The sequence below is a fragment of the Penicillium solitum genome, assembly GCF_028829755.1.
Source record: "Penicillium solitum strain IBT 25940 chromosome Unknown utg000008l_segment0_segment0, whole genome shotgun sequence".
NCBI lineage: Eukaryota > Fungi > Ascomycota > Eurotiomycetes > Eurotiales > Aspergillaceae > Penicillium > Penicillium solitum.
The window spans coordinates 2,872,347-2,891,318 of record NW_027072127.1 but is presented as its reverse complement, the minus strand read 5'-3'; the positions used below and the strand labels follow the sequence as shown (position 1 = coordinate 2,891,318).

At 49.3% G+C, this 18,972-nt stretch overlaps 7 protein-coding genes across 7 annotated transcripts; 4 read left to right on the top strand and 3 right to left on the bottom strand.

The window, feature by feature from the left end:
• Nucleotides 1–924: 924 nt before the first annotated feature.
• On the top strand, nt 925–1,158 carry N7455_010395 (uncharacterized protein; the record flags this gene model as incomplete). Its single annotated transcript, XM_040954963.2, has 1 exon — nt 925–1,158. The coding sequence occupies one exon, from the start codon at nt 925–927 to the stop codon at nt 1,156–1,158; it is 234 nt and encodes a 77-aa protein (XP_040814600.2).
• Nucleotides 1,159–1,720: 562 nt separating this feature from the next.
• Nucleotides 1,721–4,999, bottom strand: N7455_010394 (putative sister chromatid cohesion factor (Chl12); the record flags this gene model as incomplete). The annotated part of the gene is made up of 3 exons (XM_040955027.2): nt 1,721–2,135; nt 2,193–4,725; nt 4,780–4,999. 3 exons carry the CDS (start codon nt 4,997–4,999, stop codon nt 1,721–1,723), a joined length of 3,168 nt encoding a protein of 1,055 aa, XP_040814757.2.
• Nucleotides 5,000–5,390: 391 nt separating this feature from the next.
• N7455_010393 (electron transfer flavoprotein subunit alpha/FixB family protein) lies at nt 5,391–6,580 on the bottom strand (the record flags this gene model as incomplete). The annotated part of the gene is made up of 3 exons (XM_040954991.2): nt 5,391–5,968; nt 6,028–6,196; nt 6,275–6,580. The coding sequence occupies 3 exons, from the start codon at nt 6,578–6,580 to the stop codon at nt 5,391–5,393; spliced, it is 1,053 nt and encodes a 350-aa protein (XP_040814544.1).
• A 375-nt stretch (nt 6,581–6,955) lies between these two features.
• Nucleotides 6,956–8,208, bottom strand: N7455_010392 (uncharacterized protein; the record flags this gene model as incomplete). The annotated part of the gene is made up of 2 exons (XM_040954865.2): nt 6,956–8,077; nt 8,137–8,208. 2 exons carry the CDS (start codon nt 8,206–8,208, stop codon nt 6,956–6,958), a joined length of 1,194 nt encoding a protein of 397 aa, XP_040814692.1.
• A 3,247-nt stretch (nt 8,209–11,455) lies between these two features.
• N7455_010391 (uncharacterized protein) lies at nt 11,456–11,773 on the top strand (the record flags this gene model as incomplete). The annotated part of the gene is given in 2 exon segments (XM_065606440.1): nt 11,456–11,511; nt 11,530–11,773. The coding sequence occupies 2 exon segments, from the start codon at nt 11,456–11,458 to the stop codon at nt 11,771–11,773; spliced, it is 300 nt and encodes a 99-aa protein (XP_065460403.1).
• A 57-nt stretch (nt 11,774–11,830) lies between these two features.
• sun1 (SUN family protein UTH1) lies at nt 11,831–13,403 on the top strand (the record flags this gene model as incomplete). The annotated part of the gene is made up of 3 exons (XM_065606439.1): nt 11,831–11,833; nt 12,014–13,297; nt 13,359–13,403. 3 exons carry the CDS (start codon nt 11,831–11,833, stop codon nt 13,401–13,403), a joined length of 1,332 nt encoding a protein of 443 aa, XP_065460402.1.
• Nucleotides 13,404–17,054: 3,651 nt separating this feature from the next.
• Nucleotides 17,055–18,670, top strand: fhdA (putative transcription factor Tos4; the record flags this gene model as incomplete). Its single annotated transcript, XM_040954081.2, has 2 exons — nt 17,055–18,578; nt 18,644–18,670. 2 exons carry the CDS (start codon nt 17,055–17,057, stop codon nt 18,668–18,670), a joined length of 1,551 nt encoding a protein of 516 aa, XP_040815460.1.
• Between the last annotated feature and the right edge of the window lie 302 nt (nt 18,671–18,972).

Here is an 18,972-nt window from a genome sequence, read left to right as displayed (position 1 = left end):
TAGTCTTCCCTGTGGGCCCAGATCTCCATCTGGAATCCATCTGGGATTCCTTCGGACAAGATCCAGGCCGCAACTCCGACCTGGGAAGATGGATATCTGCATTAGTCTCGACCTAAGGCTCGGTCTAACACGTGGATAGTCAAAATGCGAAGGCACACAAGCACTAAGAATTAACTACATACGCCCTTTCGCAAGATATTTCTGAACGGGGAAGTCTAAACGAGTTACATATGAAAGGGCGTGCGAATGAATTGCTGAATTAGGAACCCGCACGGTTCGGCGTCATCATTTAGGTCTAGAGGATGGATACACATGGCCCGGAGAGCAAGTAGCTTGTTTTATCGAATCTTTTTGACTTTCCACGCTCATGCATTCCATTGGATAATTCTACCGCACCGTTTTTATCGAATATTTTTTGGGTTTCCGATCCTGTAGCCCGCTAGTAAAAATTGAATTCCGATCCTTACTCCGATCTTTAGCGGCCCCACACATAAGGCGGCTGTGACTGACGTCTTTGTTGGGCTATTCCGCGTGAGTGTACAGTGCAAAGGCTTCTAGACCTGATGCCTAGTACTATGGCTGAGATAGTGGAGCTTTGGCGTTTTGAGATTTTCTCTCGGAATGAAAACCTAGCACGGAGTAAATGATGTGTTTGGTGATCAACATCTCTATATAAAGACCCGATGATGTCCCCGTAGAAAGAAACATTCCGATCCAATCCATTGCAAAGCATCAGACCTTACAGATCTAAACAGTGACATCCTTCTCGCACCTTCCTCCCAAACTATAACCACCGAACCAACTCATACTTCGTTTACTTTTCATTTACGTCTATACCTCCATCGTCAACGAACCCTCCAAAATCTCAACCAATCCTCCAAAATCCCCCAAAGCACACGCACAAAGCGTCAAATACAACTCAAGATGTTCAGCAAGTCCTCCAACTCGTCTTCCAAGACCACATCGAGCGCTGCCTCAACACACTCCACCGTCTCCACAGCCACAACTCTCAATTCAGCCGACGCCTCAATCAAGAACCACAAGTGGTACTCGCTCGGCTCAAAGTCCTCGAGCTCCGATTCCAATAAGGTTGCCATAGACCTTCAGAAAAAGAAGCTGCACAATGAGGCTCTTGCCAGCTACTTCAGCCTGCGCTAAGTGGCTTTGAAACAGTGGATGGATGCATCATCTACTTCTGTGACGATTACATCCGCTGGATCCACTCACGATACCTGCTTCTTTTCTCTTGTCTATTTTGTGCTTGATTTATTGGATTTGTTTCGATGCTATGCGCTGCCGCGTTGATTTCTGGGTGCACTTGTTCGCCCTTTCGCCTCAATGATGGAATGATTTGGATACCACATACTACGTTTAATAATTTGTGATTTGCATTCATGTCTCAATGCGTTTGTCTTTGTGTTGATTTTCAACAGTCATATTCTGGGCTGCTTGGCTGGTTACTTTTTGGTGTTATGTCTTATGGGAATAGAGGAAGTTCTCTTTATGTTGAAGTTGTTTCTCACTCAAAATTTATACTCATTTAAATGAAGTTCTCATCTCCATTTCAAATATTAATCAAGTAATGTAGTAGTGTCTGGTATTCGATGGTTCGTAGAAAACAGTGATCATTATGAAAGGTATGCAACAAATGCATGAAAATAAAACTCCAGCACACCATGACAAACGCTTAAAGGAGGCAACTTAAAACTCAATGCATATATTACAACCCAGCCATCAACTCTCCCATAGATATGGGTTTCCGGACCGCATTCGAGAAGCCTTCGTGGAAAGTAACCCAGACTTTCCGTCCAGCCTTAGACGACTCATCAACCCAGCTATCTACGCTATTTGGATCATTAGGCTGTGGCGCCGGCTGCTCAACCAGCCGACCAAAGAAGTCGCGTTTGACAGCCGCTTCCCTGATTGCTTTGGCTGCGGCCGTCTCATCAGAAGTCCTAGGACCCTTAGCGCCAAGTCTAGAGGCGCTCATCGCATCGGACTGCTTGCGCGTGGTCGCCTTGCGATACTCTTGGTCTAGCACCTGGCGGACGGCATACCGCACCGGCGCTGTACCACCCGAAGCCTCAATGGTGCTACCCTTGATCTTCGAGAAGACCACAAGTGAGTCGATTGGTCTATTTGAGGGTATATTAGCTTTGTATGTCTCAGGAAATATTTCTAATCCCACTCACGGTTCCATTCTGTACGCCCATCCACCGTGATTGCCTTCATGTTCCACTCGGACTCTTTCAAAGGTCACGCCCATTCCGGTCATAACGCGCACAGTAGACTGGACAAGGGCACGTTCGGACTCTTTGCGGACGGTGGCGGTGCTTCTCTGCTCTCCATTGCCACGGATGATGACTGGCTTGACGTCTGGTGATAGCATGCGGATCAAGTAAGGGACTAGATCTGTAATTATACTTTCATTCGACCGGAAAATGCGAGCCATAGGTGCGGAAAAGGAGGCGTGGAATGCATTCATGGCCGCGCGGTTCTGCTTCTGTGCTTCGAAGGCAGCAAAGTCGGCTTTGGGCCCTGAGAAAGGATGGGGTTCTTCGGCTTCTTCGTCATCATCGTTCTTGTCATCATCGGTGGTTCTGCCAGTAGCCGTAGCAAATAGATGATGGAATGCGACAACCGACTGGCTAAGGTATGGAATCAGTTCCCATTCTTGGGATGAATGGACTTTTGAACTGATTGAGTCATGGAAATGAAGCCAGTCGTGGGCGGCGTTGGGTTTGGAGAAGTAATTGTCATCCTGGTATTGCTGGATGGGATATGAAGCGAAGCAGTCCGATACACAGCGGTCATGATCACCGCTAGAATCGATCATTTCCCGCAATCGGTTGATTGCGTGTCTCTTGCGCAGATCTGCCACGCCGAGAGGAACACGGGTGCTGGTGGTATCGAAGCGATCTTGGAAACTCATGCCAACGGGAGCATCTGAGAAGCCAGCTCCCTCTGTGAACACACGATTCACAATCTCACGAACACCACCACGACTTAACTCCTTGAAGAACGCGCTACCCTCAGCTGATGCATTGAGGACTCGGTTCTCCAGCCAGTTCCTCGTCAGTCTGAGCGAGGATGGCACTGACTCGCTTCGAAGTTTGTGTGCCACAAATTCTGCGGCAACAAGCACGCTGCGAATATCGCCCTCGGCAGACCCTTGGGTTTTGCCACTGCGCTTTTTTCTGCTCGCCATGCCCCAGGCTGCTTCACATAACCTTCGGGCGCCATCACCATCGCAGGGGATGCCTTCACGGCCAAATATAACCTTTACTCGTTGAACGACATTCTCCAATGGTGCTTGGCGGACGTTGATCATCTCTGCAATGGACGATGCCCTAAGGGGGCGGAGACTGCTGTGATAGAGATCATTGCAGACCAAAATCAACGGCCGCATGAATCGGAAGTTGTCACCCTTGCGCTTCTTGCCATTGTTGCCCTCCGAAGACAATTTCGCGTTCCGTTGGTCGAGCAATACAAGGTCAATGAGGGCCTTCATGAAACCACCCTCACCACCACTTCCAGAACCACCAGTCACACCATCGACTTCGTCCACAACGACACATACAGGTTTACCGGCACGGCGCACTTTTTTATCACCAACCTCCACGTTCATACCTTTGACGTTCTCGGTTCCCAGCGCATCACGAATGCGGCCTTTGACCACATCCCTGCTGCGGTCATCACTTGCATTGATTTCAAGCACTTCGAAGCCAGCCTGTCTGGCACATACGTGCGCCAATGTCGTCTTTCCGAGTCCGGGTGGGCCACTCAATAAAAGAACCTTTCGATGGATGTACTCTTCTTCGTCCTCCTGGGCAGGCTTCTTCGCCCGAGACTTGGCTAGACCAGGGAACACAATTGACTCCCACCCCTTGAGCCAGCGTAGGACTGATCGATGGGTGCGTTCATCGCCAATAAGATCGGTGAATTTACGAGCACGGTATTTCTCTGTCCACATTGCAGAATCTATCTTCTTCTGCTTTGAGCTCACGTTGTTCGCTTCAATGGTTTGCTGGACTGGGGGTGGAGGGATTGTGGTCCTGGGCTTTTTGTCTTTGGCAGCATCGTCCAGCAATTTGTGGATATCGACACCGTAATAGCTCTTCGTCGCTTTTCCAGGCTCTGTCTCAGATCGACTAGCGATCATTTGTTTGTAGGAAACCGGGGCCTGGACCTTCCTTTGCGCGACATTATGGGTCTTGCCAGCACACGTCTTGATCTGGAACCTCTTGGGAGCCGTTGGAGCGGGCCGAGGTGTCAGCTGTAATAGTGTTCGGGAAGAACTGGGGGTAGGAATGGTTGTGTCGTTCAATTTCGTAGGTGCCGGTGCCGGTGCCAGTACGTTAGGGAGTTCCGCCGAAGGCTCCTGGAAGAAGTGCTCGGGCAGGTCATATTGGTTATTCACCTGCTCGTCCCGGAAAGCAGCGAGGTCGTCTTCGTCATCGTCATCATCATCATCATCATCATCAACAAAGCCTCCAACCATGCGCTGGCGCTTCGGTTCCGTCGGCTGCTCGCCTCCCTCCGCATTTGTGACCTTCCTCTTCTGCGAGTCATTGGTCGCATTGCCAAATGTGGGTGCAAGCGCGCCCGGAGACGCTATGAACGGCATTCTCGAAACGGGTGGTGAGGATGGGAGAAAAGAGAGATTTCGAGTATGAGTGTTAGAAAATGGTCTCGGGGTCGTAACGATCTTCGTCGGCGTATCTACTATGTGGTTGTCAGTGCCACTATTCCAGGCAGTCCGGGATTGGGATCGCGAACCAGATCGTATGTCGTCTTCGCTGCGAAACACATCAGACAGATCCCACGCTCGGTGTTGAATCACAACTCTGTTGCGGGTTTGTTCGCGGCGGTACAGGTGGATTGCCTCGAGATCGTCGGAGAATGATTCGGACGGTGGGTTTATGTTACCAGGATCCTCGGAGTGGATGTGAAGGGCGGGATCAAACGAGGATAGGAATGATGGCGAGGAGGGAAGCATTCAAACGTTCAGACATCTCATGTCATTGAATGGTCTCCGATGTAATTCCCCTCTGATAGACGCGCGACGCGTGTAGAACGCGCTAGTCCCGTTTTGGCCGCATAGTCCTTTTTCAATTTCTTCCAGACTGTCTCTACAAGTGTTCTCAAAGCAGTGTTTTATTTGTAGATTAGATTCTTTTGAAATTACTGTATGAAGTTTAAAGCATCCTTCCACGGATATTAAAATTGGATCAAAAATGATGGACATTTGGTATTGTAGACCAAACCAGTTTTGGCTCCAGTCCTCTAGTCAATGGTATACTGTACGGGTTCATTTAACAGACAAAAAAAAGGCATCAACCTGCTCGATAGGTCATGATACAAAAGGAGAAACTATTCGTGCGACCAAATTAGGCGCTCTTGACCTTCTCGGTCAGCTCAGGCACCTTGTCAAACAGGTCACCGACGAGGCCAACATCAGCAATCTGGAAGATGGGGGCCTCGGGATCCTTGTTGATAGCAGCAATGACCTTGCTGTCCTTCATACCAGCCAAGTGCTGGATAGCACCGGAGATACCGGCACAGAGGTAAAGCTGAGGAGCAACGTTCTTACCAGTCTGACCAACCTGCAGACTGTTATCGGCGAAGCCACTGTCGACAGCAGCACGCGAAGCACCAATAGCAGCGCCGAGGGAATCCGCCAGAGGAAGCATGATGCGGTCAAACTCCTCCTTTGACTTCAAGCCACGGCCTCCAGACACAACACGGGTAGCTGTGGCGAGTTCCGGGCGCTCTGACTTGGCCAATTCCTCGGACACCCACTCGGTCATTGCGGGAACGTTGGGGTCCGCTCCGTCGACGACCTCGGCAGAGCCGCCTTCGGTCTCGACGTCCTGGAAGGCGGTGCCTCGGACTGTGATGACCTTGACGTTGTCGGTGGACTGGACGGTCAGAATCGCGTTGCCGGCGTAGATGGGGCGGACGAAAGCTGAATTATGGTCAGTGGCCGGATCACATGTCAAACTTCTTCCTCGGGATTTCACATACTGTCCTCGCTCTCGATGCCGGTGATGTCCGAGATTTGCTGCACATCCAAGAGAGCGGCCACGCGGGGCAGCAGGCTCTTTCCGAAGGCAGAGTGGCCTGCAACGACGTGGGTGAATTCGCCCTTCTTAATGTTCTCGACGAGAAGAGGGGCATAGTTTTCGGGGAGGCCCTAACGTAGAAGAAATCCAATTGTTAGTTAAAGCTCCTTATACAGAAATTGATTTCCAAAGATTCTAGAGGTATATACCTTCTCATATGCGTCATTATCCACGGCCAGCACCTTCTCAATGCCCTTAATCTTAGCAGCCTCGGCAGCGGCGGTGCCCTTGACACCGGAGCCAGCAATGAAACCCGTTACTGAGCCACCGAGCTTCTGTGCGGCTGCAATCGCGGACAAAGACGAAGATTCCAGCTTGCCATTGCGCTGCTCGAGAACGGCGAGGGTCGAGAGTAGACGGGCGAGCGCCGAAGAAGCGGGCTGGCTCAGCTTTCGGGTGGGTTGGAGCTGAGAGCGGGCAGCCCGCAGGACAGAGTGCCTAGCGATCGGAATCATAATGACAACTTGGTGGAATTATTTGGCGTTGTTCTTCCAGACGTGGGGAGAAGAGCAAGATTGAAGCTCGGCGATTCACGGTGATGTGACTTTCGGTGGCTATCGTCGGGATGCCAAGACTGGCTCCCGAGGTCGGACTCGGTTAATGCGGTGATCATATAGCCTGATTATTCTTCGAAATGACGCATGCGACGGCCATGGAAAGGACTTAATCTAATCTATTACTCTGTTATATTGTGCCTGGGTGGCTTACTTTGTTTACTGTTAGATTGATCTTAATTACTGGCATAATATAAATTGTCGGAACAATAGACACGTGATATTTTGTACGCCAGAAATACCTTTACATGCAGAAAACATTAAGAGCTATAACAATCATGAAGTCGACTTTCTCTTCTTCTTGCCACCAGTCTTGGTTGCGACGGGCTTGCTTGTGTCACCATCCTCGAGAGCCTGAGCCTTAAGCTGCTGGAGCTTCTCTTTCCGTGCGGCCACGGATGCAGCCTCCTCCTCATCCTCTGCGGACTTGGTCTTCTTGGTCTTCTTCTCCTCGAGCAGCTTGCCGTCTCCAGCGGACTTGCGCTTCTTGGAGTCCTTGATAGCTTCGGTCTCAGGGGCAGCTTCCAGCACGTTGGCATCCTCAACCCACAACTCATCAGCGAGCCAAATAGGCAGGGCCATGGTGTTGGCACCCTTGATGTGAAGAGCCTTGATGTTTCTCCAGCCCTTTGCGACGAACTTATCGGTCAGACCGTTGACAACGGCGGCAATATTCTCAGAAATCTGCTCGGCTGTGAACTTAGACGAACCGACCCGGACGGCAGCGGTGGTGGATGGTGCGAGCTGCACGGCGGCGCAGTTCAGGGTACGCTCGATCTCCTTGGCAACAATAAGAGGAGAGGCGAAGGAGGCATTCTTCTCTTCCTTGGAGGAAGAGTTGTTCTTCTTGGTGTCCTTCTTGACGCGCTTGCCATCCACCTTCTCGATCTCGGCGATACGGATGGGGATTGGGCGCTTGCTAGACTTGTAGAAGATCTTTCCGAGGGTCTGCACCAGGCGCATGGCGACACGGTCATCAGCCAGGAAGACATCGTGCTCGGCGAACAATTGGCGACGGCTCTCGAAGCTCTGGTAGCGGGCCTTAAGTTTAGAGAAACCAATGACCTTCTCGATGCGGGAGGAAAGGCCCTGGGGGAAGGATGGGTCGGCAATGATATCTTTAACGCCACGCTGAGGGTCGGCGGTGATCAAACAGATACTGAGCGAGGGAGATGTGTTGAGAGAGTGGGGAATGCTGATCTTGCCGGGCTTCAGGCGGTTCTTGTCGACCACATGCTGCTTGGTGGTGAGAACGAGCCAGATGGCTTCGTTCTTGGTCGCGCTGTCCTCGCCATCGGAATCATCGTCGCCAATAAGAGTCTTCTTGGTGGCGGTCTTCTCCTGTTCCTGCTGGGTAGACTTGATGTGCTTCAGCAGCGCGGTGGAAGCTTTGAGGGCCTGGTTGAATTAAGATAAGTACTTTGCGAAATTGGATCTGGGGGGTCATCGGTACTAACCTGGGGCTTATCAAGCTGGTAAGGGGAACCTGAGGTCACCTTCGAGGTGAGTTGAGTAGTAGAGGAGCCCATTTTAGCAAGTTGTAGACTCGATGAACATCTCCAATTTTTTTGCAATCATATCGGGACTCAAAAAAAATTCGGAAGGCGGTGGCAGTTCATCCGTGCTTGGCAATCCAGACCCCAGTTGATGCCTGAGGACTCTATCGCGCCGCTGTTATCGCCTTTCTCCATACTTCGTAGGGGGGTTTTTTTTAAGCAATCTATGTTGACTCGAGACGGCGAAATAAGTACTAGATAAACGGCTTTGCACTCATGTTATACCTCCTAGATGCGAATCTTGATCGCCATATAAATCGGACAGGTTGACCTTATTGACTTTCTCGGTGTGTAGATATCTCATATCGAAATCCCTAATAGTATACAGATCCCAGAGGCTCGCAGGGCTCGTAAAGAATTTTATTTTTTTTAAAGGACAAGCAAAAAAAAAAGTGAAATCAAACGCGTGGCTTGTCCATCCTATAGTTACGGTCAGAAATCTAGAGAGGATGATAAGGGAGCTCTCCAGCCGCAGCTCATATATATACAGAGGCTATAATATTGTACGAGATCATCTTGTGCACTGTATCTTAAAATATGAATGATTCATTTGATTCTATTTTGGTGGTAGCTTTATTGTATGCAAGGGTACAGAGTAACTCTGGAACGGCTGATGAACGTGTTTCAAGTAATCAGATGGGTTAGTGGAACTATGTTGTATGCGGCTGGAATAAACTCAACCGTCACCGCAATCTTACCTGGCCCTGGAGGCTGTTTCGGATTATCTAAAAATATGCACCATAGAATACTCCCTCGCTTCTCCAGAAAAAACTCTTACGACAAGGGATCGCCACCTGATAACTAGAGTGCCAAGTCTATCGCGACTCGGGTAACTATTTATAGATAACGGGTTGGATCTCTGTGTAGATCAGACCATTGTTGTAATGTATATTGATAGGTGTCTTGTATTTCCGTAGGAAATGTCACATTTAAACTAGCCTGACGTGTTGGATTTTATTTTACCGATATCGAGGTGATTTGGTGAGAAATTACATGCCGCATCCGCATGCCGCAAGACACAGAAGCGCCGCCAAAACCCACCACATCCACAACATATCATATATTGTAAGACCAGGTTTCAGGATTGACCGTGAGATTCTAGATTACAAGGCTCGTACTTATATGCTGTAAATTGTGTGGTTGTCCATGATTATGTATAAAAAAAGCCCTCCACGGAGTACACGGTTTGTGCTTTGTATCGCCTTCGGGTACATCTAAAAAGACACAGAAACATATCGGAGTGTTCTCAATGTCCCTGATAAGTATGTATCATCTGGGCCAACCAGATCATATTACTAAAGTCAAGGACACCAGGGCAGAATTCTTGTACAACATACATTGACAACCCACACAATTGGTGTCACAGGACTGAATACTGCATATGGGTATATGTACCAATTATAGCATATCCATTTCAGGTGCGCACTTTTATATTTTGTAAGTAAGCCGTAATGAAATCGGAAATGGAAACCGTACAAAATCAAATTAATTCGGATGATACGAACGGTGGCCCTGATGAGCCCGGACTGTGGAGAATGTCCGATTTTAATATATAAAATGCTTGAAAGTGAGCAGAGCAGAGTAGGATATATATACCCAAATCCTACTCCGTGGTTATGATATTATTCGTACACCGTACATAACCCAGGGAACCGCGCAAGTATCTCCCCATGATACACAACGCAAGTCTCTTTAAGCGATACTCGAATCTGCTCAAAAGCACCAAGTAGAGAAGAAGGAGTCGGGTCGGGTCGGCAGATGTTACAATTATTGCCGCAAGCACCAGCTAAAGCAAAGAATCGGATCGAACGGAGGATTGTGGAGCTGGATATTTTTCTACCCGAAAATATAGGATGCCTTGCTGTGGGCTTTGATTGTTTACTTGAATAATAAACACGTAGTAACTGCGGTTGGGGTAGCATTGCACGTCAAGACAAAAGCATGACTTCATCAAATGCCCGCCTCAGCCGAACTTGGCTATTGTATAGAGAACGAGGAGAACGTGGGTTATTGATACAACAATACATTTAGTGTAATTTTAGTGTAAATAATTCTAGAGATCTGCTAGAGCGCGCTATGACGCGGACAAAGCCGTGTCGTCCACACAGTAGGATTAAGATTGCTGTGGATCGACAAGTCCGTCGGCTTCTAGCTCGCCTGTCTTTGTTCCACTGGCTGGTCGATTATCAAAAAAGTGGATGGGCGGAGTAACCTTCGGCTGCTAGAGAGGGCTGGAGTATGGAGAAGTGCGTGAATTTAGAATTTCAAAGCGCGGAGTCGTCATCACTGCGGGTTGTGGGAGTACGGAGTACCTAGGGAGTACAACGGACCTCCGATGTAGGTACCCCGTACTTAGTATCTCCTGACCCTCCGGCAGTATTCATATAGTACTTAATGTCGTGGGCTGATATTTAATTTTATTCGCGACGCCATGAGCAGGTCAGATCTGGTATATTATTATCGAACTTGGTATTCGTAGGCTAGAATTTGAGTCCAATTAAAGTGGAATACGAATCGGACTAGGGAGCGAGCGCTAGCACCGTCAGGGGAAATCTCCTTGCTGGCTACGCACAACGCACTGTAAGTCTTGGAAAATCTGGGCAGGTACGGAAGTAGATCGGTCAGGTCAGGCTGTCAGGGGGTGGAAGTCTTCCAAAGTTATACTTAAGCGTCTCTCGACAAATTACCCCTGGCGGGATTGTTATGGGCCGCAACCATTAACGCGAGGTTACAAGCATTACAACATTATGTTGTATAAGCGGGGGGGAAGTAACTTCAATAGTGTGCTCTAATAAATTGCCCTCCGTATTCAACTAAGAATTGAACAAAGCAGAAGAATACTCTGGGCAAGGTTCCAAGGTTGAAATAAATAATATAATCCAAATGGTTTTTGGTACCCATGGATACGCAAGGAATTTCGGCAGGCCAACCTTGGAAGTGAACACTGATTGGTGTACCTGAATTCTGGGGCCCAAACAGCTGCAATCCTTGCCTCTGATTGGCTCCCCCTGGCAGTTTTAATCTCGTTTTAACGCCAAGCGGCATGGAGTAAACAAAACCGAAAAAAAAGAAAGAAAAAAGAGGACCTGCCTTGATCATGGCCATTATAGAACTATGTTGTACTCAGGTAGACCGGGAAGGAGAGAGATATAGAGACCATGGCTTGATGTAAAAAAGTACGGACAAAATAGGATGATCTCTTGGAAATATTATATTGTATATGTATGCCAAGCAAAGTAAGTCGCATCCAGCCTCTGTCCAGGGTCCACTACCAAGGTAGGCAGTGTAAGACAGCTTGTATCTCGTACCTGCCCCTTTTCCCGTGACAATCACGCTAACGCTATTGGGACATAAACCGAATCGCCCCCCCTCCTTTTTGTCTCCTCTCCCTGACTTCTTCTTCCCCAGTCTTTCCACTCACAGCTCTCCTTTCTCGAAGTTTTCCCACACCAGAGGGATTCGTTCTCTCCACATTCATTTGAAAACCGCTGTCCTTTACTCCATTGACCTTCTACGACAAGCGCGCGACTACCCTTGAAGTGATGTATGTGCTATCTCCTGTCTATCTCTACATATTGCAATAGCGAGTCGCGATATGGTATGGTGCGGATTGTTGTGTGTCAACCTGAGCGCTATGCATACGATTGTGCGACAAAACAAACGCGATATATGGTTGGAGGAAGTCAATCGCATCCAAGCTGCTCTATACGACGGGAACACGTTGGACGAAAAGAACTATATATGGATTGTGACGCAACTAACACTTGATGATCAATAGTTCCGCACTACCACTACGATGAAGTTCCAAAACACCGTTGCCGCGCTAGCGACGGCTGGCCTCGCGGCTGCTCACGGCCATGGCCACGCTCACGCCCACAAGCGCGCCACCGAGACCGAGACCGTTTCGGTCCCCGGCCCAGTTGTGTACGATTTTGTCGTATTGGACCCGTCTAAGTCCGGCAGCCCTCAGGCCATCACCATCGAGGAAGCCTGCGATGGTCTTGCAAACCATGAGTATGAGTGGCTGGACTCTGAGGTTGCTGCTGCTTGCCCATCCAGCAGCTCGAGCACTGCCGCACCGACCTCGACTTCCACGTCCGCCCCAACAACAACCGCTACCGTTGCCCCTGCGATCCTTCAAGTGACCTCAGCTGCCATCACCCCCGCCAGCTCGACAAGCACGGCTGAGCCCACCTCTAGCTCCACTACAACCGCTGCTGCTACCAGCAGCTCTTCCAGCTCCTCCAGCTCGAGCAGCTCCGGTGCCACCGGTCTTACTGCCGACTTCCCCGATGGAGAGATTGACTGCGGTGACTTCCCTTCGCAGTATGGTGCTATCGCCCTTGACTACCTTGGTCTTGGTGGTTACTCCGGTATCCAGTACGTCAGTCTCCTCGATGATGTGATTAGCGATATTGTTACCGCTGTTACTGGCGATGAGTGCCACCATGGTGCCATGTGCTCCTATGCTTGCCCACCTGGATACCAAAAGTCCCAGTGGCCTACCACCCAGGGTAGCACTGGCCAGTCCGTTGGTGGTCTTCAATGTAAGACCGACGGCAAGCTCTACCTCACCAACGCGAATCACAAGCAGCTTTGCATTCCTGGTGTTGGTGGTGTCCACGTCAAGAACAAGATGTCCGAAAGCGTTGCCGTTTGCCGTACTGATTACCCCGGTACCGAGTCCGAGACCATTCCTCTCACCTCCTCCCCCGGTGGGGTCCACGAGCTCACTTGCCCCGATGGTGAAAAATACTTCCTCTGGGAGGGCAAGGTCACCTCCGCTCAGTACTACGTCAACCCCAAGGGTGTGTCTACTGAGAAGGGTTGCCAGTGGGGTGACAGCAGCGAGGACGTCGGTAACTGGGCTCCCATCAACCTTGGTGTCGGCTACACCAAGTCCGGCAAGTTCCTCTCCATCTTCCCCAACACCCCGACCACCAACAAGCCTCTCGACTTTAACGTTAAGCTTGAGGGTGACGACCTCAGCGATGAGTGCCGTTACGAGGACGGCAAGTTCTACGACTCCAACGGTGCCATCAGCGGCAACAGCGGTTGCACAGTAAGTTTTCATCCCAGATTTCCGGTTTGCAAATTTCCATACTAACACTATCTCTCCCCAGGTCGGCGTTACCTCTGGCAAGGCCTACTACGTCTTCTACAACTAAATGTCGCAACCGCTTTTTGGTCGGTGGCAGTCCTTATACTGCCACGCGAAACTCGATGAGCTTCCCATGCTTCAAGTACCCTAGGGCAAGCAGAGCTACCGTTCTTATCTCATTCCCCTATGTGCATCTGTCTATATTCACGGTATCTTATTTGAAGGATCATTATTCTCTTCTGTGTATCTTAAGTTCTATTTTGTTTTATGTGTGACTGGGCCCGAATCCAATCCTCGTTGCATATTTTTTGTTTTATTTTTCTTATGGCCACATTTACCCCCTGGTCAGGCACATTGATGGAAGCGATATCTTTTTATTTAACGGTTAGATTTACCTTCTTTATCTTCAAGTACCAATCAGTTCTTGATTTCAAATCTATCCCTCGTTCCCTTCCCTTTCATCTTTGTCCTGGTGACTGAAGCTTGGATCTTTTTACGCAATGGTTTTCTTTGGAGACTTGGTTACTTGTTTCATCCTATGGCTCGCTTAAGGTGAATGGTTCGGGTGTATGATTTGGCTCGGCAGGGGAAATGATGGCACACAGCTGGTTCTTCAACACTCGGTCATCGGCCGGCCGTTCTTGAGTGATCTAGTCCAGCAGATCTGCATTGCCTGTTTTCAAGCTATTTTCTTCATCCTTCGAATGATATTCCGCAGCTTTCTTTCCTAATCTCTCTTCTATTATAAAGCAGCCACCAGGGCTAACTACTTATTCCAACAGCAGTCCATGTAGGGGTCCTGGGTCCTCAGTTGAAACACATGTCGCATAACCTACCAGTCAGCAATGTGTGACTGTACACACCTAGGCACCATTGTCTTTGAGCTACCCCAAGTCACCCACCATGTGAGGGACCAGCTAATTATTAGTGTGGCGGCAAGCGCTTGGAGTATGTGACATGTCGCGTACATGATGAAACGCCAGATGCATGACCCCACTCGGTAGCTATAGCATGCATGGTTGCGTCATTACTTCTGTGTCTATTTGCAACAGAAACTGTCCATTCAATCATGTACATCGCAGCGTACTGGAAAGGAACCTGTCTCGTCATGCCAAAATTCGTGATTCCTACTAATCACGTGCTGATATATATAAGAGCGAAGCCCTAACAAATCGTGTTAACTAATGCTCAAGTCGCTGTTGTGGACATATAGTCCCGCATAACAGCTTCTGAGGAAAGTGTAACGGTTAAAAATTTCACGAGAACATTAGAATACAAGATTATCCCTGAAACCCTACTCATCTGATAACATGCGTGGATCATTGTTCTTCATGCAAACAAACAAGCCTCACTCCGCGCCACACAGACGGTATCCTACAACACACCACACGCTGTGCACGACCGCTTAAACCACTTTCTCCTGATTTGCGACCGGGAGATATTGGGGGAGATATTGGGAGTCAGTAAGTCCTATTTTCTCACTCACAGCTTTCTCCCGAGCTTCACACAAAGCCAAAACCTTGACGATGAATCTGCGGCTGGTTAGCTGGTTAGCTGGCGTGTGCTTGACGATGGTCGAGACTGCGCGCCCGAGTGACGATGCATTTAGCAACAATCTCTGGGACTGTCTCATCAAAAGTCTCAAGATACGTTCTTCCTATTCGAATGCTGCGAAGACCACCCACTCCTGCCGCCCAAGCACTCAAGCAACTCAAATTAGGAGTTGGTAGTCGATTGGTGTGATATTTTGGGAAGGCACCCCTTCAATAGAGTGGCCTGGATCCGTGGAATCTCTGCTTATAGGTAAATTATCTGTTTTGTATCGACCTGTATCCCATCTGCGTGCTGAGTGGTGCTTTGTTGCTCTGTCGACCACCAATGTCATATGGGATAAACTGCAGAGGAGGATGCCTCATATGCCCAGTCTGACTTCTAGTTGACATCGACTTTGATTCTTGTGAAGAAGAGGTATACTGGTGGAGTGGGTATCCCATTTATGTTGAGGAGAAGAACACTCTGCTCCCCGCTCCAAAACAAGCGCCACAGCTAGAGCTGGTAGGGGAGCCAGGGCCGAGGTATTTGGATATCTGAGTTTGACGGGTGCCCTCTCAACCACAGACCCATATCCCAGCATTCATGTTGTGATTTCGGAGACTCCTGAAGGAGAAGAGCCTGAAGGCCCAGAGTCGGACGTGGGACGGCACTGGAGTGTAAAGAAACGTCATGTTGAAAGCTTGGTTTGAGTTATCGAGTAGCGGATTTGTGGTTACTAGGAAGGCAAAAATGAGTGAGTTGGAAACAAAATTATACAGCAGGCCCAAGAAGAAAATACAAAATCAGTCTCGATCATTCCTGTAGCTCGGGGAGGGAAGGGGGCCAAAACTTCAATCTAATAAGCAAAAATACACTGTAGAGCTTGAGTAGGAAATGGTCATTGCTCAATTACATCGGCTTTTTGTATTACCTCTCGTTATCAATTAATATAATTTCCACAGTGTACCGTTTTATATAACCGTCCGTTTGACCACATGCGTTAGACCCATATATAAGGCAAGGGGGATCGGGGTTGCGAGAGGCAGAACTCCACAGCTGATATGGGATCATTCCGACACGTAAACTATCCAAGAAGATTCTTTGCTAATACTGGGAGTTTCTAGAAGACCGGTGAGGTGAACTATACCAAAAAACATACCAAAAAATCAACCTAGCCGAGGCCCCACCAGTTGTCAACAAAAATCCCAGTGCAAAAACTAGGGCGTTTTGTTAGTTTTTTTTTTTTCTTTTCATAATGGATCAGGCTGGGATTTAGCTCATATGCCCTTGGAGAAAACCCTTTTTGTTTGACTGAAGCTATCAAGGTGGTCGGGTAAATGGCTGGGAGACGCGACAAGGTGACCGGTGATCAATTTCGTGCCAGTAAGTGGGGGGTTAGGGGCTTGCATTTTCTGCTGGGAACTGTATGAATTGTACGGAGTACGGAGTATACCCTAGTACCTTCGTACTTCGTACTAGAGTATTGGCTATGTACGAGCTTAGACAAGCTGCCTAAATTTTACCATTGGATCCCGATACTTGAATAGGCCGACAATTTAGGAGGAAATATAAGTTGCCCTCATATTTTTGAAATCATCCCAGGGGCTACATGCGAAATAAGGTCAATTTTGAAGTTAAGAATACCATTCCTGACACATCCTTAACCCGGTTTACTGTCTCGCGTGGGATCACGTGCTTTGAGACGCGGACGCGCCGCAGTGTATATGAGTTGAACAGCACGAATTTAAGAGGAAACAAACCTTTAATTCGCGCCTTTTCACGTTTTCGTCTCTTAATTTACAAGTCACTATTTGTACAATACCTAAAGGAAGCAATTAAAATCGCGAACCTGTAGTGGAGTGTGGTTGGCGTCTATCGAACGCGTCTCGGACTGTAAGCGTGCATTTCCGCGCAGGACGAGACCCTCCGCCCCAGTGCATTCCACCACCACACACCCTTTCGACCTTTTTCTTCAATGCTTCTCCTCCTTACTCCTTGATCAATTTCTTACCTCCCACCACGCCTTTTTCTCTAGGGGAGGCCTTGAAGTCTTTCTCTTCTTTAAAATTCTCTAGGTTCCTCTCTGTGTTCGTATAACACGCGGAGACGCGGGTCCTCGACCTCGACTCAGGTTTTTCTTTTCATGAGTAGGAGTGCTCGTTCGACTTCGTCCCACCTTTTTACTATGGAGTCCTCTCCGTTGAAGAGCCGAGTTGGCTCTATCTTGGGCGTCAAACGTCCTGCAGCCCTACTACCTGCCTTTGAGCCGAGCTCGTCGCCCTCCCTTCCTCGGCCTCAAAAGCGTGTAGCACGCGAACCAGATGTCTCGACGTATCCCACCCCGGTCCCGACCTCGTCGACCCATATCATGTCCTCTTCGCCTCCTCCTCCTGGCGTCGCTGCCTCCCGACCCTCCCTCCCACGGTCCTTCTCTGCTGCCCTCGAACGTGCGCCCTTGTCTGCTGTGCCGGCGATAATGTTGTTGGAGAGTGGGGAACCCATTCTTATGGGTAGATCCAGTGTCTCATGCCATCACCAGCTCGCTGCTAGTCGCATGATCTCTCGTGTTCATGTCAAGGCTACATATAAGCCGGCTCCGAACCCATTCGATCGGGATAGGGTTGAAATTGTGTGCATGGGATGGAACGGGATAAAGATTCACTGCCAAGGGAGGAAATATGACCTGGCCAAAGGCAAGACCTTTACCTCGGACATTAAAGATGCAGATATCATGATAGATGTTCATGAGGCTCGTGTTCTGGTCCAATGGCCTCGCAGCGAACGAAGGGACTGCCCGTCTACCGACTCGGAACAGACTAGTGATGAAGCAACACCAACTCAGCGACGCCAATCCAGACGAGAGCTACAGGAAAGTCCGCTCCTGGATCGCCAGCGTCTGGCATCGCCTGTCTCCCCTTCGCCTGCTGTTCAGCATGCCATCCCCCCATCCTCGCCGATTTTCACTCCTTCTCGTTCTCGTGCTGCAGTAGTGGTATTTGAGGATGAGCCCTCTCCATTGAAGCGTCACAACACTGTGACTGGGGTGATATCCCAGAGTGCCCGTCGTGCTACTGCTATGCTCCACACTTCGCGGGCAAGCGAGTTAAGTGATCTGAGTAGATCTGAAGAGTTCTCCGATAATGACGAAGAGAATGATCCTATCATCCACTCTTTCGGACCATTCGGAGAGAACCTTCTTCCTCGTATGGCTTCTTTCCGGGCGGGTGATTCCCCCGTTCAGACTGCTCGTTCTCCTCGCAGCCTGCTGCCCGCCCAACCTCTTCAGCCTACCCGGTCCCCCAGACAGCCAGCCACCGTCCACGAGGACAGGGAATCTGAGACCCCCGAGGCCAAGCCCCAGTACACCGACGAACGGTCCGAGAAAGTCCGCAACCACGCTGCCAATCAACTCGCCTTCTCCCGACTGTCCTCCACGCCCTTCTCCACCATCTTGAACAACCTCCCTCCCGCGTACTGGAAGTCTGGTCACGAGTACCCCACTGGCCTCTCCAGGTCTGATATCCGCAACATTCTCGAATCAACCAAGTTTATTGGCAGAGTTGCCCGCGAAGGCAAGGATGCCGCTGGCAAGCCACTTGAGAGTGAATATTACTACGTTCCCGATGAGGATGACGATGTTATGCGGCGGTCCGCTGTGGTGGATGATCTTCGGAAGCCTGGCCTGCGCAACTGTCGGAAGCAGCACAAGGTTAGTACTTCCATGCTCCCTATACATACATCAATGTACCCGAATCCTCACTAACTTATTTCCAGCAATACTTCTGGCGCAAGCCCAAATGAATCATTGATCGAAAAAGTTCCTATGTCTTTCCGCCCTCGGATGGACTTTCTCAGTACATATTTCCAGTGATTCTTGGTCTCCCTGGCTGCTAGGGAGACTCGCATAGCGTGGCGTGAGGCATACCCTGATTTTAATTCATTACTATCAACATCCTTGATTTTTTTGTTTGTTTTGTTTCTGCTTGTTTCTTATTTCCTCGTTATAGCATCGACGTGTACGATTTTCTGGTCTCCAAAAAGCACGTGTATATCGGTTTGGTCGGGCCTTGGATATCCCAAGTTGGTTTCCAACGCGTCATGTT